Here is a 24,393-nt window from a genome sequence, read left to right as displayed (position 1 = left end):
TTGACTATGTTTATAACAAATTATAATCATATAACCATTCACCAGTAGATCCTATAGTGCGTCATATTGTCCCTGTGTTCCCACACTCCGTGAACGCAGCAGCAGCGCCTTGAGATTTGCCTTTGCGCCGCTACGTGAACACTTACGGTAGTGCTGCTAATGAGGAAGACGTGTGTGGGATTCTGCCGCTGCCGCTGCTGTTGTGTCCTGCTGCCATTTCGTCCGCAGACTCTCAACGGGGTAAAAAAAAACAAAACACAACCTCAACGATCCTGCTCAGACCTGGACACAGGCCCCAACCCCTTTTCCAGTCGGTGCCCTGAACAGTGCGGCTCCGATCCAGACGCCTCGGATGCTGCGGATGGTTAAGAAGCCCAGTTAAAGTGATGGATGCTCTGGGTGCGGGTCAGCGATCACAGCCACTGCTGCTCTGGATCGTTTGAGGCACCAGCATTGGTATGGGGTTCGCTTCTTGGCGCTATTGAGCTCTTCCCTCTAAGGTTAGCTATGATCGAACCATTGATTTATTTTTCTATCATGATTATTGATCCTTGAAGTAAACAGTGGGCTGGGTTGGGGTTACTCTTTGACATCTATCTGCTCATTGAACTTCTATGGAGATCCTTTCAAAGCCTAAATGTGTGTTACACCAGCCAACCTGCTTACTACCTGTGTGTGTGTGTGTGTGTGTGTGTGTGTGTGTGTGTGCGTGTGTGTGTGTGTGTGTGTGTGTGTGTGTGTGTGTGTGTGTGTGTGTGTGTGTGTGTGTGTATAGAGGGTGGGGGTTCAGTGTTCATTGACTCTGATAGGAGTGGCCAGCCCCTCCCTCCTTCCACTCCTGTAAATCTCCTTGACACTGATGGGACGCCCTGAGTCTGAGTCCATGTCTCTCCCCCATGAAGGTGGCTGTAATCTAGGAATAATCTCCAGAGACTGCGGATTAAATGCATGTTTGTGTTAAACCCATTTAAACACATCCTCTGTTAAAGACGTCTCCTTTTCACTCATCGGCCTCCTAGAAGCTTTGCCCAGAACACACACACACACACACACACACACACACACACACACACACACACACACACACACACACACGCACACACACTGCTGCTTCTTGTGTTACTTTTCGTTTTAAAAAATGACAACATGTTATAGATTCGATAATTCTTCAGTGTTTGTTATACCATTATCATACACTGTACTGTATGTTGTTTTCTATACAGCCGCTTTGTGAACTCCGGTTTATTAAATCTTGTTCCAGCTTGATTAATAAATACAACTCATTAATGGGCCCAGTAATCCCTGATAACAAAGACAGTTTTAAAATCTAATAATTCTAATGTGGATTTTTTTTTTTAAAAGTAAAAATATTATCCTAAATTGCGGCTATTTTTCATATGATGTCAAACCAGGACGCTGGTTTTGAACTGTTATGGCTCAATGCTCATGACGGTGACGAGTGACTGTTATCACATGTACAGATTTGACACCGGTGAGACATGGAGACCATATGGCTGTATCAGTTCCGTCTGATCGTCATCGGGGACTCCACGGTCGGTAAGTCTTGTCTGATCCGGAGGTTCACGGAGGGCCGCTTTGCCCAGGTGTCTGATCCCACTGTGGGAGTGGACTTCTTCTCACGCCTGGTGGAGATTGAACCGGGAAAAAGAATCAAGCTCCAGATTTGGGACACTGCAGGACAAGAAAGGTTCAGGTAAACACATTTATCTTATTTCCCTCATGGTCCAACATCAGAACAACGTTATGATCTTTAATGGAGATCCTCTATTCCAGCTCTACATAGAGCGATTATAGGATATTAGTAATTAATTGATTGAATCAACAGCACTAGCCAGCAGACAGGTCTTTAACCTTCATTTAAAAGCAGACTCATAATGCTTGAGAAGTTTGTTGCACATGTAAGAAGCATAAAAATTCAAAAGCAGCTTCTCCGCCTTAAGGTTTCTCTTTGGGATAAAAAAACAGTTCCAGATACTCTGAGGGTTCTGAACACAGAAGCAGATCAGGAATGTATGTTTGTGGTGTAAACCAGCCTGGTGCTTTTTAAAAAAAATAGCTTTATTCAGAAATCAATCACTTGACCAATGGTAAACCAATGTCAAGATCTGCAAACTGATTGATCCATGTTCCTGGTCGTACTGAAGACTCTAATCTGCTGATGTAAAAACCACACTGACGCCGCTAACAGAAGTTAATGCAAGCTTGTTTCACCGCAGCTTCTTCCTCTGGGACAACCAACGACTCACTCTTCATGATCAGATCATAGGCTCTGAACCAAATTCTCATGTTTCAAACATCTTGACTAAATCAGTCAATCAGCTTTTACTTGAAAAGCATTTAATCACATCAACAGACATTTCAACGCGCTTTTACAGACAGAGAAACCCAACACAACCCTCCAGAGCAAGCAGAAGCGACAGCGAAAAACTCCCTCAGTAAGGAAGAAACTCCGGCCAGGACTCAGATTCTGGAGGTCATCTGCCTTGACCGGTTAGGTGGAAAAGGAAATCAAATGCAGATAGAGAAAGGACAGGAGAGAGACAGAGCTGTAGATAGACCAGACTAAATTGAAACTAGTCTGACTCTTCTCTAAATTTTAAAAATGGTTGTATGTTCCACTCACTTCACATGAGATTTTCACAGACAGCAATCCGTCTGTCTATCCAGGTCTATCACGCGAGCTTACTACCGTAATTCTGTGGGCGGGCTCTTGCTCTTCGACATTACAAACCGACGCTCCTTCCAGAATGTGCATAACTGGCTGGAGGAGGCCCAGAGTCACGTCCAACCACATACCATCATCTTCCTGCTGGTCGGTCACAAGTGCGACCTGGAGGCCCAACGCCAAGTGACCCAGAAGGAGGCGGAGAAGCTGGCAGGGGCCTTCGGGATGTGCTACGTGGAAACGTCAGCACGAGACGCCATCAATGTGGAGAAGGTGGGTATGAGATCTAAGGTTCTCTCCATCAGCTCCATCACTGAAACATCAGACAGGAAGGGTTGATCACACATCACACGGAATCCGATGTAGGCTAGCAGCATCAAATTGATGGTTAAAAAAATACTCTACTACCTGTAGGATTACAGCATCGTTGATATCGTTGGACCCTGCCATACAATTATTTTCACATACTTTCCTAAACTGTGGATCTATGTTTTGTTTAAATGAGGAATAAAATTATAATACCAAATTATAATTGTGAATTCCTTTCCTCAAGGCGTTTGTGGACCTGACCAGAGACATCTTCCAGCTGGTACGGAGTGGAGACATCAAGATCCAGGATGGCTGGGAGGGTGTGAAGAGTGGATTTGTTCCCAACACCGTCCATTCCTCTGAGGAGGTCGCCAAGGGGAGCCGGCAGTGTTTGTGCTGAGTTACCAGGCTGCAGCGTCTGTCCTGGCAGGTGTTCAAACTTCACGGAACTGTTTACAGATCTCTTTTACCGGGTTTGGGGGATTCATCATATTTTAATGCTCTGTTTTAAAATTTGCATCTATGTTTAAGGTGCGTGCTTGATGTGTCACGACCCTGACAATGTGTCCAAATACACACTATGGAAAGTAGAAGCACAAGAACCACTCTAACCTCGTCACTGGTTTGTGTGTGTGTGTGTGTGTGTGTGACTGTCTTGTCTCTGCAGCTCTTACCGACTGCGTTTGGCCTTTCCAGATGTGAACAGTTCCACTCCACTGGTGTCTCTTGAAGATGGATACCATCAATGAAACATGCTCTGAGCTTGTGTTCATTCAAATCAGTGAAAACAAGACTATACTTCGTTTTAATACATAATACTCAGAACACATTGTAACCTTATCCAGTGACAGAGACGAGGTAGAAAAGATCTTCGATGATTTTGACTGCATTTCTAATTCAAGTGACCTAACTCACAATCGAGTTTTTGATCAAACCAAAGTTCCAGTCTGTGACCTGCTGATGACTGCTGCAGGAAGAGTTTGCACTGTGGAAATGTGTAATTGAACACTTGCTGCAGGGAAATATTATTCAGTGTGATTATAGCAAGGTGTATCACATTTGGAGGATGTACCCGGGTCATATTTATCATGTTTAATTAACTGGTAAGAAAAGTTACGATATTGAGGTCTTTCATGTGGAACCACATGATGTTCAATGTTAACAACTGGAAGCTATTAAATTAGTGGGAATGTTGATGAAAACCTGAAAGCAAATAAATTAGGATTATTCAAATGTAAATGCAAGACTTCAGGTCTTATTGGTGCCTTCGGTCCTGACAAACTCATCTGAAAGAACTGAGTGAGGTGTTCTGTTTTAACTGCAGCGTCTCTCTCCAGTGGCTTTTGGAGGAAAAGCCCAAACATGCACTCACATTCCTGTTCAGATAAAAATATTCTGGAGACATTAATAAAGACCTCTTACGGAAGGATGGCGCACTGAGCCGTGAGCCAATGGCAGAGGTTATTAGCGGTTATGACAGATTGACGCAATACCTCGTGTGACCACTAGTGGGCAGCCATAGGTCGATCAAGGGAACCAGACATTTTTAAATGACCATACTTAACAAGGATTACATACATTTTATGGTTATACACTCCTTTTATAAGTGAAAATAATTTACTTTAGTGTGGTTTTAGTTATTTCATTAAACCACTGAACTTTGTTGAAAACCATTTTTTCAAGTAAAATCTGTAACCACTCTTGAGTGACAAAATTAGTGTGAAAATAAATGATAGAAGTTACAATTTTTTATGTTGCCTTGACTAAACTTATCTAATAAATCATCATGATGTACAACACATGGAATATGTTTTTGTAATTATCACACATAATGATACCAATGTAATTCCACATTCTGCTAATCCAACTGGAAGCAGGATTAGGAAGGACAATCGTCTCTGCCTGTGCCCAGTGGATTGTACTTCTCTTAAATTTTTATTATAATACAGCACAGCCCTGGTCACAAGAAGCTAGTCCTCGTCCCAGTCCTAGATTCAGACAGGAATTTTCAGAACAGCTCTTTGTGTTAGTGCCAGGAAAGGAAAACATGGGTGAATCACCTCATAACTACCGTACATGTTTTTACATTTTCGGTCTTCTGACGCTGTCTAAATGATAAATATTTTGCATGTAAATATGGAAAGTTACAAGTCTGTTGCAAAACACAGTTCAGTCAGGCTGTTCCAATGATAAACAGCATGAAGTTCAGCCTGAAAAAATACAGATAAAACATTTTCTATCGTCTTTTTTATTAAAAAACATTGAAAATACAACTTCTTTTATACATGACAGTGATATGTACAGGATATAAAAGAGAGACCAAAAAAGATCAAGATATCACTGAGACTGTAGATGATAATGAATTTGGAAAGGCACCGGGTGCTGGCGTGAGATGTGGCCGAATTAAATCACCGTTTGACTGAAGAATTAGTCTTTCTTGGAATTTATCATAAGCTAGAAAATTCTTCTCTAACAAAGGCTTGGGCCTCAGATTGTGTCTGATTTCTGACAGCTGGGGTTTTAAATACCAGTCCCAGTGCCTTTCAGGCAGAAGGGTAGTTTTTCAGGCACCGAATAATCGATAATCATTCTGAATCTGCCCTGAACTGCACTCTCCACAAACTGTTTTGGGACGTAATTAAATAAAATTCCGACATGTCTGGAATATGTTTTGGAACATCTTTTTTCTTCAGCATCTGCATAAATGCTCTGATTCCACTTCCACCTGAACCATTTCATGAACAGCAACAAAAAAGGAACGAGGATTTGTATAATTTGGATGTCAGCAGCATCACATATCAAATCCCTTCAAGTATACTTGAACAAAAACATCTCCAAACCAAATTATACTTCAGGCCATTTTTGAAAGAAAATAAGTTTGTATGATTTGTAGCATTATACAAAATATATTTAGAAGAGACTTTTAAACAAGTACTGTAGATTCTACAGTAATGCATTTAATAAAGATGACAAGAACACTTAATAAGTTATACTGTCTTAGACTGGGGTAAAAAATTTTTACAGACTAAAGACTATCATTTATTCTCTGTTACGAAAACCTTGGTTTCCAAAGACACTTTCATTTGGTCAGAATGGATAAAAAGAAAACCAAGAAAAATCAAAGGTGCTAAAAACTGTACATGTAACAATTAAAATACATCTTATAAATTTACTAATTGATTAGAACCAATAGGCAACACCAAAAATATCCAAAAGAACACTAAGAATATTTAAATATTAACAATCTACCAGAAAAAAGTCAGTTAATAAATGTCGAATAAAATACAAAACGCAATAGGAGCCTAACAGACAATGCTGCCTAGGACAAGTTTCAAAAGAAACTATATTATCCTTCTTTGTGTTTTCACAGAGAAGAATAATGAGATAATAATGAGATATATTCTAGGTGAACGGTGTTCAGAAAGAGATCCAAAGTGGATCTCACAGACATGGACACATAAATTAGAATCAATTGTGTATTGGCTGAATTTTTAAATGCTCTATTCACTGGATATCTGGTAAGTAAGCAGCCAACAACTTCTCAGATATGCAGAACACATCTGGGTGCAAACCTGTGAAGTATTACACACTGACAAGTGCAAATAGTTATCTGATTCAGCAGGTCGGACCAAAAATGCCTGCAAATGCTCTATTGAGCACAATCTGTACGTAAGACAATACGAAAAAGGATAATTTACGATAAGTAACTTATTTCATACCATCCTAAGATGTGGATGCGTAGACGTACAGTAAGGCGCTCCTCTGGGAGCAGCGGGACACAAAGGCAACCGTGTGGTTCAACACTCACATCTGTAAAGCATGACACCAAACCAGTGTAGACGACATCGACCTACAAGCAATGAGATGTCTGATCCCGTCAACCACACCGCTTCTGTACTACCCTGTTGACACAAATAAATCCAGCAGGCCCAATGAACAAGAATGTAAACACTAGCAATGGGTTACTCTGCTAAACTGTTTTTATTCAGATTCAAGTTTATCTTAATCATAAACCCAATGGATAACTTATGTAGTAATGTGTGTTCGCGCCGTTCGACTCCACACATACTTACAGCAGAATGACACTGGAGGGGAAGCAGAAATGAAATCCGTTATTGGTAGTGGAACTCTCCTCCAGCCGTGGCTGAGAGCAGAGCTGTGTGACAAACGCCACAGGAGTTTTTCTTCATCAAGCTTAATGAAAACGTGTTCTTTTGGGATCTGTAGTGGGTGAAACGGGGAGATAAACGACACAAGCCAGGAAAACGGCTTTGTCACAGTGTCCAGTCGTCAAGTCAATCAGCCTTCATTCAAAAGACCAGCTAGGTGTTTTCCTGCCTCCTCTTCTTTTAAGCCCAGGGTCCTCACTGCACTTTTTGGCATTTCATCTACCCTGCCAAACGTGAGTCTGGTGCAACCCTCCCCAGGTCTTCATGCGACTTGTCTGTATCAGGGGCCGCCCACTTCCATATCACTGTCGTCAGGAGCGCCTGTGTAAATTGGGGCCTTGCTTTGCATAGCAGACTCATATTTTCCAGCAGAGGACCTCTTGGTGGCTTCACTGCTGTTCTTAATACCATAGAAGAAGTATATGGCAAAACCTGGTGGGAGGCAACATTGAGTTACACAGCAGGTAAATGAAAGTGTAGCCCTACAAATGTACATAATTTAAGTGACTGGTCAACAGTACCAATAATCATCCAGATGGCGAAGCGGATCCATGTGCTCTGGTCCAGCTGCATCATGAGGTAGATGTTGACAAAGACACTGAACAGTGGCAACCAAGGAAGCAGAGGAACCTTATGAATGGAAAAACAGACAACATGAAAAAGAATCTGCGAAAAATGTGTGCTATGATCATCTTTATTTTTCTGGGACAGCTTCAAAATCGTGTGTGACATGCCAGTTAACTGTCACGAGAAGGTTTACCTTGAAGTTGATGGCCTCTTTGCTTTCAGGCTGCCTCCAGATGATGATGACGCAGGCGCCACAGAGCAAAACAAAAAAGACACAGGCCACCAGCACGCCTGCATGACCGGATAGAATCTCTTCCAGCCAGGTGGCCAGGATGACGCACAGTATAGTGATAAAGACCGCTGGAGGGAGAGGAGGGAAAGTCAGTTATAATGGTGGTAAATTACAGCAGATTAAATATATATCAGAAAAAACCCCCACAACCAACACCACTATTTTTAGAATTCTACAATGAAACACTTACAAATGACAGCAGTGGTAATATAGACAATGTTCCCAGAGATCTTTGTTGGGATATTTCTGCTTGGGCAGAGGAGCATCTTGAAAGAGAAGGTCTCTCGGAGCGGCCTCCCCTCAGTCTCCATGCTGTAATCTTCACCATTGTCCCCTCCACCTACAGCCACCTTCTCCCCTTCCACCAGCTCCACCAGCTTCTCCATCTGGCTGGATGTATTCAGGTCGCTCGGCTGGTACCTATGGTGGGAGGTGTGTGAGTTAACATTAAGGATGAACTACAAAAATCATCCTAAGCTTTGTGTTCATGAGCTGTCTGCCTGGATACTTGGCAAAGTATGGAACAAACACTTCCCGCTTTAGAAGGCATCTGGACTGTTTATGTGCAGAAAAACTGCTCACCTGAGGATGAGGACACAGATAGCCACTAAAGAGTAAGCCAACAGAGTTCCAATGGACATGAGGTCAACCAGAGCTCCCAAATCAAACAGGAAAGCCATCAGAGCTGTTGGGACAAACAAACCCAGACATCTGAGAAACATTCATGCTGTAACTGTCTATTAAAAAAAAAAAAAAAAAAACAGCAAAGAAAGGCTGTGACGATTACAAAAAGAACTACAAAAAGTTGTTATTAAAACTTCGACAGTGTTTAAATAAATAGTCATTTTGGCAGACAGCTGCTTAGCAGAAATAATGTTTATTGTTCTGGGCTTTTTTTAACTTTCTTTTTATCAAAGTCTTGAAATTTTAACAGAACATAAAATCAACAACACATAACAAAATACAATAGATTAATATTCAGAATTGCCAGTATTTCTGATCGAATCCCCTCCAAATATGATTTTAGCTTTGGAAAATTCCAGAAAATATGAGAATGGTTTCCAGTTTTTTGGTAATTCCTCCAACATAGATTCGTTTTGCTTTTATCAAATTTTTCTATCATGAATGGAGTTTTTAAATACCTCATCTTCAATTTCCAACTGAATTCTCTCAATAACGGGCTATTGGTCCCTTTATGCCCTTCTTCACACACATATTCCCATTTCTCATCCTCAACAACATTCATTTCCAGCTTCCACTTTTCTTTTATGTTGAGAGTATTTCCTGATATCTGTGCTTGTAAACATTTATAAAGTTGTAGTATAGGAAAAATATGTGGTTATAATGGGAGTCAATTGGACCATTTTTGATCATTTCAAGTATTGTGTGTACATAGTGAAAATCTGCTATTTTATACACTTGCAATGACAGGCATTGAGGAATTTAGAAAATAAACATTAAATTAAAAATACTGCCAAAATTCCATATATTTAGCCTTTTTAACTGACTGATTTATTGGGAGAAAAACATGTCAAAACAATAAAATTGTCACTTTTGGGCCCAAACAGTGCCCAAGGGTTACGAAGTGTTGCGATAGAAGTAAGGGGTTCACTAAGATACAAAATAACATCATCAGCATACAACAAAATTTTATGGGCTCCGTCTCCATTCGGTATCCCATGTATTCAAGACCCCACCCCTATAATTTTGGCTAGAGGTTCGATGCTTATCACAAACAGTAACGCTGAAAGAGGGCACCCTTGTCTGGTGCCTCTTTGTAATCCAAAATTACCCGATATATACCCATTAATTCAGACCTGTGAACGTGGTCCTTTATACATCAATTTAACCCAGTAAATAAAATCAGAGTGAAAGCCCATTTGTTCTAATATGGGTTACAAATATAGCTAGTCTACTCTATCAAATGCTTTCTCATGATCTGAGCTGAGAAGCATCGATGTTTGCTGAGACCAATGAACCAATGAAATTATATTCAGGGTTTGCATACTGTTATTTATTTCTTGCCTTCTGGGTATAAAACCTGTCTGATCTGGTTTAATTATTTTATTAATACACGTCTGGATTCTTCAATTACAATTAGCGTTTCCAAAAAGTCACACAAATTAGCTTGACAAAAGAAAAGTGTCTGCATCCTTGAGAGGTTTATTGAACTAATAATGTACAGTAATACTATCGGATAACAAGGACACAATTTTTTGTGCAAGTCAAAAGCTACTGACCCAACCAGAACAAACATGACAAGACAAACAGATAAAGGTAATATGCACACAACAAAGAGAACAAGTGACACACAGATGACCAGACCTCACCTGCAACAATGCCAGAAACTACAGTTGCCAGGGCAGGAGTTTTCGTGCGAGTATTCATCCGGGACAAGAAACGGAACAGCAGTCCGTCCTCTGCCATAGCATAGATAACACGAGGCATGGGAAACATCGAGCCGAGCAGACTGAAACAGGAAGTAGTTGTTGTACAAGCTCACATCAAAAGCTTTTTGCCTGACGATATAGACTTTGGAGAGAAACCATTTCTGATTTACCTGGTAGACAGAGCACAGAGAGAGCCCACAGCCACTATGTATTTAGCAGGTGCCCAGCCAACGTGTGTGAAGGCCTCAGGCAGGGGGCTCTGGATGTTCAGTGCGTAGTAGGGCATCATCATCGTCAGAGCAGCAGACACGCCAAAATATGCAAAGAAACAAATGAGCAGTGATGCCACGATGCCAATAGGTATGGAGCGCATCGGGTTCTTTGCTTCTTCACCTGAGGACATGAGAGGAAATGGAAAAATGACTTGTTAGCACAAGTTGAGTAACTGAAGGAAACAGAAAACCCAATTTGAGTATGTATAAAACATACACACAACAGTTTTTGGGGCACCAGAGTTAGACTTTCTGATAGCACTCTGTTCCATACTATGCTTCCTGACCAGCAGTTTAATACCGGTCAGTTCTTTAAATGACCAACTTAGTGATCCCTTCCATAAACTGATTACCAAGGACAGTGGAAAAAAAAAACTCACTTGTAGTTGCAATGCAGTCAAAGCCCACAAAAGCATAGAAGCAGGTAGCAGCACCAGACAGGATGCCAGCGAGTCCAAATGGAGCAAAACCACCCGAGCCAAATTCCTTCTCAATCCTGAGTGACGGCAGCACAGAAACACATCAGCCATCAATCAAACACAGACAGAAGTAAGCTGTTATTTCATTTTCAGGGAAAAGAAGCTGTCACATACTGAGTTCTGGAGATGTTGGTCCAGTTTTTGAAGGTGATGTAGTCTTGCTCAGTGAGGTTCCAATTAGTCACATCTCCCTTAACAAAGCCGGAGATGATGACGAAGCCAAGAACCACTAGATTAATGCCCGTGAAGATCTTATTCACCAGGGCTGACTCACTCACGCCAAAAGCCAGAAGACCTGAGGGCACAAAGTACAAAAATTGAGGCGAGAGAGAAAGACGATTCAGTTCTAGGAGCAGTTATAACATTTCCTGCTATGTGGGCGAAAGTGTTCATCCAGCTAATAACAACACACTGGCTGCAACACTAGTGTGACAACTGTTCTGTTATGTAACATCTTGACAAAATGCCAAAAATAGTGAATGAGAGTTAGTGGTGCTTGTGATCCAGTGAAGAAATGTCCATTTCAACAGTTTTTTTGTGATTGGTGAATGACGGTCAACCAAAGAACTTTGATTGTTTAGTTGTTAATTAGAAATGAGAATGTAAAAAAAAAAAAAAAAGATTCTGGGAAGCTATTGTGGAATGCATTCGAATCCCTTTTCCCCTTCACCTCTTCATTAAACTATAACCTCTAAAAACCTCTGACCACACCCCAAAGGGGTTAATAAGCTAGGAAAATAGCAACCACCACAAGAACTGAAGAAACCTCTTGGCACTTTGAGTATGTTAATTACGTTAACATTATGTTAATTAATGTTAATTACACTCTTCTTTTCATTTCGGCTTTACACTGAACCCCATTAAGATAGTAACATATAGAAGAAAGAAGACATGATGTAGTAAAAAAGTTAAAACACTGAGGCTGGTCCAGCTTGAGAAGAGAGTTCTACTGATGCGTTTCAAGCTCAGGGGAGTCTGCTGAGTCCTGCACTGAAGGGAAATAACTAGAAATACCCTGTCATTAGTTTTTAGTCTCGTTGGTGGAAACGTTTTAATGTCTTTGATCAACTGATCTGATGGGCCTGGTAGGAGTGTAGGGGGCTACCAGTGACATGACAGGACCTCCTTGAATGAACTCATGATCTGGCAACTATATTCTGGTTTAAATGAGAGATTATACAGGCTAAAATGGCGGCTAACTCACCAGTTAGCAGTAGGATGAGGATGAGGGCGAACAGGTCAGGGTACTCTGCCAACACTCCTCCTGGCACTTTCATTGACATCGAGGATTTAAAGAAGCCAGAGATCTTTTGTTCAACCAGGTTGTCAAAATTGGAGCTCCACGCCCTTGCCACACTGGCTGTACCTAAAAAATAACAGATGTTCTCAGAAGTCAGTGTGGTGACTGGGATCCTTTCTAAGGTTCTAGGTTAAAAATGAATCGAACTGGTCAGCTTTGTTACTAAATCAACAGCAAGAGGAACACTCAACTGAAACTTGAGAAAACTAACCTATGACATAGGAGAGGATGAGGTTCCACCCCGTGATGAAGGCCCAGATTTCTCCAACCGTTACGTAGCTGTAAAGGTATGCAGAACCCGTTTTGGGAACACGAGCACCAAATTCAGCGTAACACAGGCCAGCGAGCATGGATGACAGAGCAGCGATGAGGAAGCAAAGGACAATTGCGGGTCCCGCCTTTTCTCGTGCAACTTCGCCGGCAAGGACGTACACACCAGCACCCAGTGTGGAGCCCACACCCAGGGCGATGAGGTCCAGGGTAGAGAGACAACGGGCAAACTGGGACTCTTCACCAGAGCTGTTTAAAGCCCGGCGACGCAGCAGGACTTTGCCAAATTTTGCGAATTTGCTGGCCATGTTCGCTGTGACTGGGGAGCCGCTTCAAACTTTAAATGGGAAACGTGTGACTGGACTGGGTGTAAAAGTGCTTTGGGTTTACGGGTATGCAAACAAAGCACTTATGGATCGTACTGTGTAGGAGTGTTGTCTTTGGCAACAGTTACTTCAGGATACAGCAAACAGGAAGGAGTAGGTTTATGGAAACACAATTTTGCAGCTGCAGATCAAGACCTGTGAGGAAACACAAGAAGACAAGTGTTCAAAACAAACATCTTCAATAACTATGAGAGCCTACATTTCACACAGAATAGCAGCCCCCTTATGATACAGTCAAGAATTTCCAAGGCGAACAATCACTGAACTTCATGGGAGACGCCGCCACGGTCTTCAGTGTCGATTTGAAAAGTTTATAGCACAGGGTATTGAATTTATTATCTGATATCATACACGATATTACGGCGGGGGTTCAGACTTCTCTTTAACACAATACAAGAGATAGTGGGGGAAAAAAAGCCTTCTTTTACTAACGAGAACTTGTAGACCAAGCAACTTCCAGGAATTTATACCTGAACCTCCCACAGCTTGAGAGCGCGGCACCGAGAGACAGCGTGAAGGCATAAAATAATCAGTCCTATCCCACTGGTTTTAAATAAAAGCTTAATTTTGCCTTGAAACATAAACCCTTCCAGGTGCACAATCATATAAAAATAAAAAGGACACTGATTTCACACTATGCCCTCACTTGGAAAGAACACACTCCCCTGCATGAGGTGTGTTTTTATAGCAGACATAAGATGACAGGGAGAAGCCTGGGAACGCCAGAGGCCATAAGGGAAAGATATAGTAAATGTCAGAGAGCTACTGCGGAGAATGGAGGACAGCCTGAACCAGCAGCTCGATAAGGTGGAACAGGGTGAAAGTTGATACGTAGAAATATTATACCGCGCTTATCAATATTTACCTGCCTAAAAACCACAAAAATGTTACAGTTATGCTGTACTTTGAAATGAATAGCAACTTAACCAGTGGACAGCCGCCCTTCACTCATCCCTAAATTGTGAATGGTCGGCTGACAAAAAGAAACAAGTAACAAGTAAACGCAACGGCTGTGCTGTGATCCCTCCTGTTTAATGCAGGTTCTAAGCTTGTGTCTGCTTGGTGCGATGCCACTCAGTGTCACGTTGCTTTCTTTAGACTATGTTGTTGCCAGCAAGCTTCTCTGGCATGTTGCTCCAAGCAGAATCATGGGCGAAACAGAATACAAAGTGTAAAAAAGCATTTTCCAGTTGATGGCTATAATCTGAGCGCCAAACAGAAAAAAAAAATCAAAGCACGAAAATAAATTGGATATCTGAAGAAAGATTGTAGTCCCTCTAAATTCTATATATTCAATGGATTAATACAGCTAAAGATATTCCTCTGGCTACACCACCAGTCCATGGGATGGGCTGTGTTTACGCTGTTACCTTGAATGATAAGATTACACACACACGCGCACGCACACGCACACACACAAACAAACTAGGGAACGGTTCATAAGGCCAAGGACTCATTCCACAGAACATCTCCTGTTTGTCAGTCAGATCCCTGCAGCTGATGTCAGATGCGTCTACGCGTATCGATCCACCCCAGCAGATGAATCATCCAGGGACAGGTTTGACGTTCAACTCATTGTACATTGAACACAAAAACAGTTTGTGCCAAACCAACAAGAAAACATAAGGTCTGAAACGCTGTACCATTGACTCATGCAGTTTTTTAGCTTCTCTTCTTTTCATTTTCTCACAAACTTAAGTTGATTTCAGAGCTAAAGCAATGACACACTATTTGCGTGACATTTGCGGTTTGTTAAAATGTCTCAAAGCACAACCTGCTTTCTTACCTTCCTCCTGTTCAGGTAAAGTAAAATCTCTGTGCTGAATGCCTAAAGTGGTCACTGCATCCTGTGAGTTCTTGAGCAAGAGTTGACGTGACTGACATGTTGGCATACAACCTAAGCAAAATCATACTCACAAAGCCAAGGATGACTCAAGTTTATCTTATCTGCAAATACTACACCAGTTTCGTGACTGCTACAACACTCATAAAAACTAACTACCCATAAAATGGACCAAGAGAATGATTACCTTTGTTCTTAGGTGGTTTAAAAGGACTCCACTGTGTGGAAACGTTGAACAAACTGTACAATAGAATCAGATTCTGAGAAAATGAGGACTGACGTTAGATTCCCAGACTCTGCGTTTGTGCTGAAGCCATTAGGTCACCGACACCTGATTCCTGTGTCCATGAGAAGACGGACGGACCTTTCAAGCCAGTTAGAACCAGTCAAATAGCAAAGAGGAGGACAAAACCCTAACCCAGCAACAGGGACAGGGACAGCATGATCGGGAACTTCCAATTCACAATTCAATGGGGTAACACAATTTTAATTTATTAACTACCTAGTCCAAGTTCTTCTTGTGTTCGTCCACAGCTTCAAGTCACACGGCATTTGAGGGAAATTTCAAAAAGGAAGACGGAAACAAAGTCTTTCAGCTTCAGAATATGTTCTGGTCTAATTTCAGCCTGTTCTTCCTCATAGCACACAGGATACAAGCTGTCACAATGTTTTAGTACAATGGCAATATTCTATCAATACACACAAAAATAAACTATTAATCAAAGCCTATGTACCTGTACTATTTCAAAAGAGAATATCCTCTAGTACAGTTAAGTGTTGGGAGAATACAAACACTGCCAAACAATGCAATTAAAAACAACAGAAATAACCCAATAATAAACACTGAGTGCTCTGAAGACCGATGGGAAACTGGTCCACGGTGAACGTACTCTACTTCCGTTTCCACTTGCGCAACAGGAAGTTAGATCTGAGTGTCAATGTTGTGTCAATAAATATTCACAACTAAACTGCTCTGCCCAGCAGGCTGTGATCTCCTCAGGAGTTCGCCTGATTGGTACCTTTGCTAAGCAGGAAATGGTGCTTAACTGAAACTATGCAAACCCCAAAGCTATAAAACCCAGAGGCCTCAACACTGGATTGATTATGACAATTTAAAAAAAAAAATCTAACGTTTTATGTAAGAGCTCCCAAAAAAACGCTGCAGAAATGCAGACCTGCTTGCTGACCTCGCTAATCTCTTCCTTGTGGTTTTCACGAGGGCACCTGTTCGCGTTATTGGGATGGATTTATGAAAGCTGGCACCAAGTAACTAATGTGCCATCTGTATGCTCCTCTAGACAACAGCCTGCACACACCCACGTGAAAAGACTAGTGTGCTACCTGCCACCATTTTGATCACACCACACTCATTAGGAAATATCACAAGACTGTCCTGAATGTCATTTCTGTCCTCTACATCCGTGCAGTCAATGGGTAGTTCTTCTGTTTTGTTGTACAACACTTTCTTCGGCAACAACACAACTAAAGTTGTTTTTAATGTGGGCTTGTAGGTCTATGCCCTCACTCCGGTTACAACTGGCTTTGAGGATAATGGTCCTGTTATTTGACTTAACAGTGTTGCAACTGCTGCCATAGACTCTAAGAGGATTAGACAGAGGTAAGAAACCTGCTAACCTTATTACAGCTTGTTGCTGCTCCTCACTCCATCCACACAAACACATGGCTTTGTTTTGACTGCCATTGTTGACAACAACAACGGTACATATGACCATTTCTGCAGTGTTACTGCGACATTGTCAAGTATCTGGCAATGAATCACAAAATGGAAATTTGCACACAACAAAAATGTTTCTCCTCAAATCTGCCCCTAGATTAAAAAAATAAAAATGGAGTTCACTAACCCAACATGCTGCACTGCATCCTCTTGCAATTAGTATTGAGTACAGCAAGGTAAATAAGACCTTTAGAAATAAATTTTAATATCTGCTTTTCATGTTGGCACCAGAAAGTTTTGTTGCACCACCATGAATGAAAAGCTATAGTCCAAACTCCTCCACCCGGAATCAAGTTGCTAATCTAAAAGTTACTCAAAAAAAACTACGTCACAGATGTCAACTGTCTTAAGGTTTTTAGTTCGGCATTTTTAGCTGCAAGCTTGTTTCAGCTCTAAGTCTGTAGATTTATTTCATGGCAGCTGAAAAAAAAGAAAAATGTTGCGTGTCAACATTGCAGACTGAACACCTGAATGCATGTGATCTGAGAAATATCTTCCATTATGATTGTGCAGAGTAACTATGTTGTAACAGACAGATACTGTATATACCTAATTAAAAACTGACAAAGACTGTGGATTTTTTAATATATTACGGACACACAGACAAACCAGAAATACAAATCTTCATGCTTGAGGTGCGGCTTCACATAATGGGAGTTGTTCCTGGATGCATGTGCAGGAATGTGAGAATAGACCAACCACTGAGATCGTACCGAACAACCCTTTGCCTTTACCCAGCAAAAAGATCACCACTCCTGCCAAAAAAAATGCCCTCCCTGTGAAAAGGAATGCAGCAAACTAACAAATCCACCCAGTTTGCCAGGATACGAATTCTACTACCTGCTACGCTAAGAGCTAGACCTAAACTACAGACACAGGAAAAGGAAGGTTAACCTTTCTTAAACTACAGAAATAGGGAAAAGAACCTTTAACCTTTCTTTGTCATTTAATTTCTAAATCACAGTTTCAATGTCACTGTTCCTTTTGTCTGTTCGCTCAGGATGCCCAATGTTTATACACAGTTTAGTACAAAGTGTTTGTTATTTTGATGCACAGGGCAAATGAGCAAACCTGAATACGAGGAAACATTTTAAGAACAATTTACTACTGAGAGCTTTTGGGTAAACGTTGATTCGCTTAAGTTAAAAGTCCATGAAAGGTTTTGATGCACTTCCAATTCCCTGCCCAGTCCTACCCCTAGAAGCTTCATGGCGGTGTGCTAACAGTAAGGTAAGCATGTGGGGCTGTGTCCCAGCAAAGCTTTACCTCCAGCTACGCTCCAGTTCATGAGAATAAACCTGGTGGAATGATCCAAGGACGTGGCATGTTCAAAATTTCATTGCAGTTAACACAGAATAGATTCAAAATAGTTTGTTTTTAAAACTTCACGTCTCCCTAACTAGTCGAAAAAGTCAGACACCGCTGACTCTTATTTTAATGCTATTTATAGGGAACAGACAGACAACTGTCTCTGTTACAAACTAATACAATCCAACAGCGCTAAAACGATGATCAAGCTGCATCAACAATGTGCTGGCTACCTGGCGTCCAAGTGTTGTAATACCGATGCTATAACTTCATAAATCCAGACGTTTAGGCTTGTCTTTTTCTTTCCTGAACTAAAGTGAATTAGCGTGTAAGTTACGCATGCATTTTGAGAACGTTACCTAGCTGGTTATGTCTTCATTCTCTCCACACGATCGGTACAAAGAATAGGTTCTAGTGGATAATTTAGCTTAATAGTAATGTAGTGTCTACATCGTTGAGTGACATTGAATTGGCTGATGCAACACGAGAGCGGTAACACCCTGGGCGCACGTTGTCCAAATTACCCGGAAGGATGACAGGCTGTGTCGCTCAGGCAGTTGGAACCGGAGAAACCTAATATATACGTTTACTTAAAATAGCATTCATTGCTAACATGGCTTACTAACTGGTAAATATTCAGATACGCACCTCGGTGCTCGTCCAGCAGATAGTTACGTGTCTCTCGATCTCGTGCGGTGCCAATGGTGCGTTCAGAGTCACGGAAAAAAATCGTAATCTTGGCTTAGTGATAAGTGCATTTTAACATAATAACACGTATTTTACCTTAAATTGAAAATAGCATAATATAAAAATTAAATTTATCGCAGTGTAGTTTAAGAAATTCTGTCGCTTGATATAAATAACAAGACGCAACTACAACCATGTTCCTGTTGTAATAATTCTTGTAGGGTTTTTTTTTCCGAAAGGAGAATTTTTACAACAGGAACTTGATTGTAGTTGGATGGAGACCTTCGTGCTGCTTTCAAAGACCTCCGAAATCGTAACGTTTCTCTAACTGTCATCTCTGCTTGCATGATTGTATCAAGTAAAATCGCATCAAAACAATGAATGAAAACGAGCTAGTTTTATTGCTGAAATGTGCCAAGCCGTGTATTCTTTTTTTTAAAAAGGCAACGACTTAAATGTTTTCACAGTGTTCACTCATTCTCTTGTTTTCCGTATAGCGTTGCATCAGACAATCACATTTATTATTAAGCAATTAAATTAAATTGACTCAAAATGTGTATAAAAGTTGATGACAAATATCTACATTTGACTAAAAACATAAACCACAAAGTAAAAAAGACCACAGTTACGTCCTTTTAAAACATTTGGTGCGCCTACACAAATGGCATCAAACGAGGGAGGATTGCGTCAGTCCGTTCGAAAGAGTATATTAGTATATTAAGAATACGATAAAAGAACACGGAAAAATGTCGTTATAACCGGATGGATTATTTTTACATATGAAAAATGATTCAGTATATTACCTTTAATATATTCAAGTAGATGCCGATCAACAGATACAGAGCAGAGGATGAGGAAGCAGGTTTTCTGTGGTCTCTGATGAAATACCGCGCTCGCTTCAGCGCCTGAGCCTTTCCCTAGCTGGGCGGGGCGAGAGTATAAACAAACTGACGTCACGAAGAGGTGGAGCTCCTGTTCATGAATGGAAGAATGGACGTAGTGGGTCCGTTTCACGACGCAGGTTGAGTGGAAACCCTGGGTATGTCAACCCTGCAATTAGGAGAAACCCAGGGTTTTCGGTTTCACAAATAGGGGTAGATTAACTCAGAGTCAGAGGAGTAACCCTAAACTTCTCCACGAGAAACACCGCGGGAACAGACTCTGGAAATAACCTGGTCGGGAGCAGGTGGAAGTCCAGAAACCCAGGGTTTCCTCTGACTCCTAGCCTAGCCTAGCCTAGCCTAGCCTAGCCTAGCCTAGCCTAGCCTAGCCTAGCCTAGCCCATACCCCCAGAGTGTCGTTGGGGCACTGCAAACTCGCGGTTGTCGTCATATGGTGTTGGGCAACCGAACCTGGCGGCGCCCGTCCCTCCCCAGCCCAGTTGCAGTTGAACGTCATACCCAGGACATCTGACTCCGCCCCCTTTCACAGCCGCTCGCGCCGTTTCGTTTCCTGGTTCCGCCTGACGGAGTTAGTTTAAAACAACAACAACACACACTCCATATTTTGGAAGTATTTTAGAGGCAAACATGGCATGTCTGTTTGGCAATGACCCCATTGATCAAGTGTCACCACTAACCCACAAGAGAATATTATTGTATCGCGTTCAGATGTCTTTTTGACCGGTACCGGCACACATCCACGACCTAATCCATCCTGACATCTGCAGCAGAACAAATCAGTCATGCCCTGACATCCCAGTAAGTATTATGTATAACACTGCGTTTAGTTTTTAAAAAAAATCTTTAAACTAACAACTGTCCAGATCATGTGATACTGTAGACTACATTTCTGAGGTGGAGGACGTGGTATGGGTCGGTTCTTGACTCTCGAATGTATGATCTTACCTGAGCAGCAGACTGTAATGTTGTCGGTAGGGTAAAGGTTTGCAAAATAACTCACTTGTCTTCATCCTTTAATCCACTCCAATACATAATAGGAGACTTTGATGGCTTTTATAATGTCACAGGAGACTTTGATGACTTTTATCTGGGGGACACGGGTTACCCATGACATTGTGCCGCAACCTCAGACTTGGATTAGTAACTTTAAATTACATCCCGCTTCAAAGCGGTGATATATTGTGATCGTCAGTGTTCGTCCCTCCATATGTCCATGTGTCCGTTCATTAGTCCACCAAATATCTTTGCAACGTTGTAGATAGAAAGTACTCGGGCGACACAAGGGATGAAAATGAGATGATGATAAGGTCAAGGTCAAATTTCAACTTTTGTACACTGAGGAACCGGATGAGCTAGAAAGACGACGGAGGCCCTGTGTGAGTAAGACCAAAGATGAAAGCTAGTGCTTTGATCTACCTATGCACTAACTTTGATCTATGGTCAAAGCTATGCATAGCTTGACCTACCCTGAAGCTTTGACCCTGAGCTACCCTTAAAGTAGGTCAGGGTAAGTCACAGGATTTTGCAGTCTGTGAATGCCTTGGTTCTAGTTTCTATTAGGATTTCCTAATGTAATTGGCTGCATAGATGGTACCCACATTCCCATCAAGGCTCCCTCACATAATGAAGCTGATGATGTGAATAGGAAGCCTGTTCACAGCATAAATGTGCAGGTACATGTTTAAACTAGGGCTGTCACCTTAACGTGTTAGATTAATTAATTACGGTGCAAATTAACGCGCTATAAAAATTAACACAATCGTGAGTGGCAAGTCAATGCGCAAGCATTTTAAATTTGGCCCCATTGGGGGGCTGCAACATCAAACATCGGGAGGCAGAGTGATGGGCAGCGGCTTTTGGAAAGTGCCCCAATTGAGCAGCTTGTAGGGGGGACGGCACCTCGCTCAAGGGCGCCTCGGCAGTGGCTGGGAGGTGAGCTGACACCTCCCTCCGTCAGCTCACACTCCAATGATATCCTGGCGGGGCAATCTGTCTACAAGGCATCTGCTCTACCACTGAGCCACTGCGGCCCCACCATCAACAAAAACGCAGCGATTCTGCGCTGTAGACGCCTCCGTCAGTCTGCCCCAGGATAGCTGTGGCTACACACGTAGCTTACCATCACCAAGTATGAATGAGGAGTGAATGAATAATGGATCCGATGTAAAGCATCTTTGAGTATACAGAAAAGTGCTATATAAATCTAATCCATTATTGTTATTATTGTTGTTGTTGTTGTTGTTGTTGTTATAATTTATACCTTTGGTAAAAGACAATTTTCATATCACCGAAGCAGCTCCAGCCTAACGTATCATTTAAATGCAAAAACATGTCAAGGACACAGAGTTGAACGTTAGCTTACCGTTTTAAAGGAAAAGCCTGTTGGTTGATGGTGCCTTATTTAGAGGCATGTTATACTAATAATTTTGAATTGCTGTATTGAGTCAGCTTTAGTATTCATTTTGATTGAGAGTCTGCTTATGTGCCTATTTGAGACTCGGCCTTATTTTATTTCTGAATTTAATTGATTTTATTTAACTGTATTTGTATTGCATTTTTGATAAATGCACCTGGCCTCATTGGTTTGCTGATGTGCTTGACCTTTTTTCTTTTGAATTTCATTTATAAAGCACACTTAACCAATAAAAATGTGGATTTCAAATCTTCTCTTCTTGATGCATTCTATTGATTAGTCATGCACTACAATTTTGTAATGTCCTAGAATTCAAGTTCTTTATTTGGGGGGCCTTTAGCAGGTATGAGATTAATATGTGATTAAATAGATCAATAAATTACAAATCCTGTAATTAATTAGATTAATTTTTTTAATCACCTGACAGCACTACTTTAAAAATGTTAAAGACTCCATCATAGATAAACTAACATCTGTCCAGATCACATGTGATGCTGCAGGCTACATTTCTGATGTGGAGGCAAAGAGTCTGGGGCGGTTTCTGACTCATGAATGTATGATCCTGATCAACAGACTGTAATGTGCTCAGTAGCCTAAAGATTTGCACAATAACTCACTTGTCTCAATCCATTAATCCACTATGAATCCACTAAAATATCATAGAAGACTTTGATGGCTTTTATTTGGAGGACAGGGGTTATCCATGGCAACCGAGGCTGTTGACCCCTGTCACGGACCCTTCCCCCTCCCCTGAACTCCAACTGGGCTCACTGCAGGATGAGAGGCTGGTTGGAGATGACCATAGCCCTGCTCAAAGTCCAGGATGATTCCTGAGAAGGCCTGTGATGTAATTGTGTTGTTCTTCATACAATTGCCTCCTTCAGAGGAGAACAACACATGTGTATCATGTGACTAAAACATAGAAAACTAGAACCAAGGTAGTCAGAGACTGAAACATCCCACGACACCCCTGAATTCAAAAGTTTACCCTGACCTATCTTTTCTGGTTCCTGAGTATACAAAAGCTGAAATTTGACCTTGACCTAGTTTTCTCAAGGTCAAGGTCATCATCTCATTTTCATCCCCTTTGCTGCCCAAGTGATGTGCTTTTTGTTTCATCTTTCTATCTGCAACGGTTGTGAAGATATTTGGTGGACTAATAAACGGACTGAAGAACACACAAACACTGACAATTTGAAGCGGGATGTAATAAAACTTGGAATGCCTAAAAGCTGTTTGTTATAAGCAGCTGGGTTTGAATATTCTTCGTTTGAACTGTTTTTGTTACGTGTATATGTTGATTTAATCTTTTATTTAAATAAAATTAAAAAGTTATTATTAACTTATTATTTAACAGTTACTGATGTAGATGAGAGCACATTTCTGATGTGGAGTGTGACGGAAAGCTTTCAATTACTGTACTGTCTCCACAGAAGAATACTGTCTTTCATGTTTGTATCTCATTCATTAAAACTGCTAACTTCTTAAGGCAAAGTGTTCTGAGTTTGTTCATGACTCACGGATGTATTGACTTACCTGAGCAACAGACTGTAATGTGGTCAGTACTCAGTAGATGTGGTCAGTAGCATAAAGGCTTTGAATAACTCACTTGTGTCCATCCGTAAATCCACTCTAACATATCCACTATACATCATAGGATGCTTTGATGGCTTTTATTTGGGTGGTTACCCATGGCAACCGAGGCTGCTTGACCCCTGAACTAAAATTCATTCATTCATCTTCGTCCGCTTTGTCTGCTGTTGCGGGTCACGGGGATTTCGAGCCTATCCAAGCTGGCTTGGGCGTGAGGTGAGGGAAACTCCGGGCGCGACGCCAGTGCACCGCGTACCCACGCATTAACACAGACAAACACACATGCACCCACTCATATCTACGGACACTTTGAAGCCGGCTAATTAAACTGAAGCACATGTTTCTGGAGGTGGGAGGAAGCCGGAGAACTCTGAGAGAACCCACGCAGACACGGGGAGAACATGCAAACTCCACACAGAGCGGGACTCCAACCCGGAACCGCCTTGCTGTGTGGCGACAGCGCTACCCACTGCGCCAAAAGTTTAAATAGGTTTCATTATATAACTGTCTCTCGTATCACTTGTAATATGTTCTGTAGCAGTTTTTCAATGTCTTTATTGACGTTCTATGGAGTCAATACATTGGCCTTTAATGGTTGCCAACAAATTTCACTGAATAGTACATGCATGGTTGTCAGTCTTTGTGTGGCTTCGCAGTGCACTGGCGTCGTGCCCGGAGTGTCCCCCGCCTCACGCCCTATGTCAGCTGAGTTAGTGTAGATGTATGAGTAAATGTAGGAGCTATATCTCCCCACCTATATATTTGAATAAGCTCACTTGAAAACCTCACTCC

General features: G+C 41.6%; 2 protein-coding genes across 4 annotated transcripts; one reads left to right on the top strand and one right to left on the bottom strand.

Annotated features, from left to right (window-relative positions):
- The first annotated feature begins 221 nt into the window (after positions 1-221).
- LOC137605923 (ras-related protein Rab-39B-like) lies at positions 222-5,033 on the top strand. Of its 2 annotated transcripts, XM_068330859.1 has the most exons (5): positions 222-500; positions 1,482-1,714; positions 2,689-2,959; positions 3,240-3,425; positions 3,663-5,033. In XM_068330859.1, exons 2-4 carry the CDS (start codon positions 1,500-1,502, stop codon positions 3,393-3,395), a joined length of 642 nt encoding a protein of 213 aa, XP_068186960.1. In that variant the 5' UTR covers positions 222-500; positions 1,482-1,499; the 3' UTR covers positions 3,396-3,425; positions 3,663-5,033. The 2 variants fall into 2 exon arrangements, with proteins under 2 accessions (XP_068186960.1, XP_068186959.1); XM_068330858.1 differs by having other exon boundaries at positions 3,240-5,033.
- A 2,405-nt stretch (positions 5,034-7,438) lies between these two features.
- slc7a3a (solute carrier family 7 member 3a) lies at positions 7,439-19,816 on the bottom strand. Of its 2 annotated transcripts, none has more exons than XM_068330856.1 (12): positions 19,497-19,816; positions 12,676-13,255; positions 12,369-12,530; positions 11,279-11,459; positions 11,066-11,181; positions 10,584-10,806; positions 10,354-10,493; positions 8,606-8,708; positions 8,214-8,443; positions 7,925-8,091; positions 7,686-7,794; positions 7,439-7,596 (listed from the first exon to the last, which is right to left on the bottom strand). In XM_068330856.1, exons 2-12 carry the CDS (start codon positions 13,040-13,042, stop codon positions 7,445-7,447), a joined length of 1,950 nt encoding a protein of 649 aa, XP_068186957.1. In that variant the 5' UTR covers positions 13,043-13,255; positions 19,497-19,816; the 3' UTR covers positions 7,439-7,444. The 2 variants fall into 2 exon arrangements, with proteins under 2 accessions (XP_068186957.1, XP_068186958.1); XM_068330857.1 differs by lacking the exon at positions 19,497-19,816 and adding an exon at positions 18,655-18,743.
- Between the last annotated feature and the right edge of the window lie 4,577 nt (positions 19,817-24,393).

The sequence above is a fragment of the Antennarius striatus genome, chromosome 13 (genome assembly GCF_040054535.1).
Source record: "Antennarius striatus isolate MH-2024 chromosome 13, ASM4005453v1, whole genome shotgun sequence".
NCBI classification, from domain to species: Eukaryota; Metazoa; Chordata; class Actinopteri; order Lophiiformes; family Antennariidae; genus Antennarius; species Antennarius striatus.
This window is presented reverse-complemented; position numbering and strand designations above follow the sequence as displayed.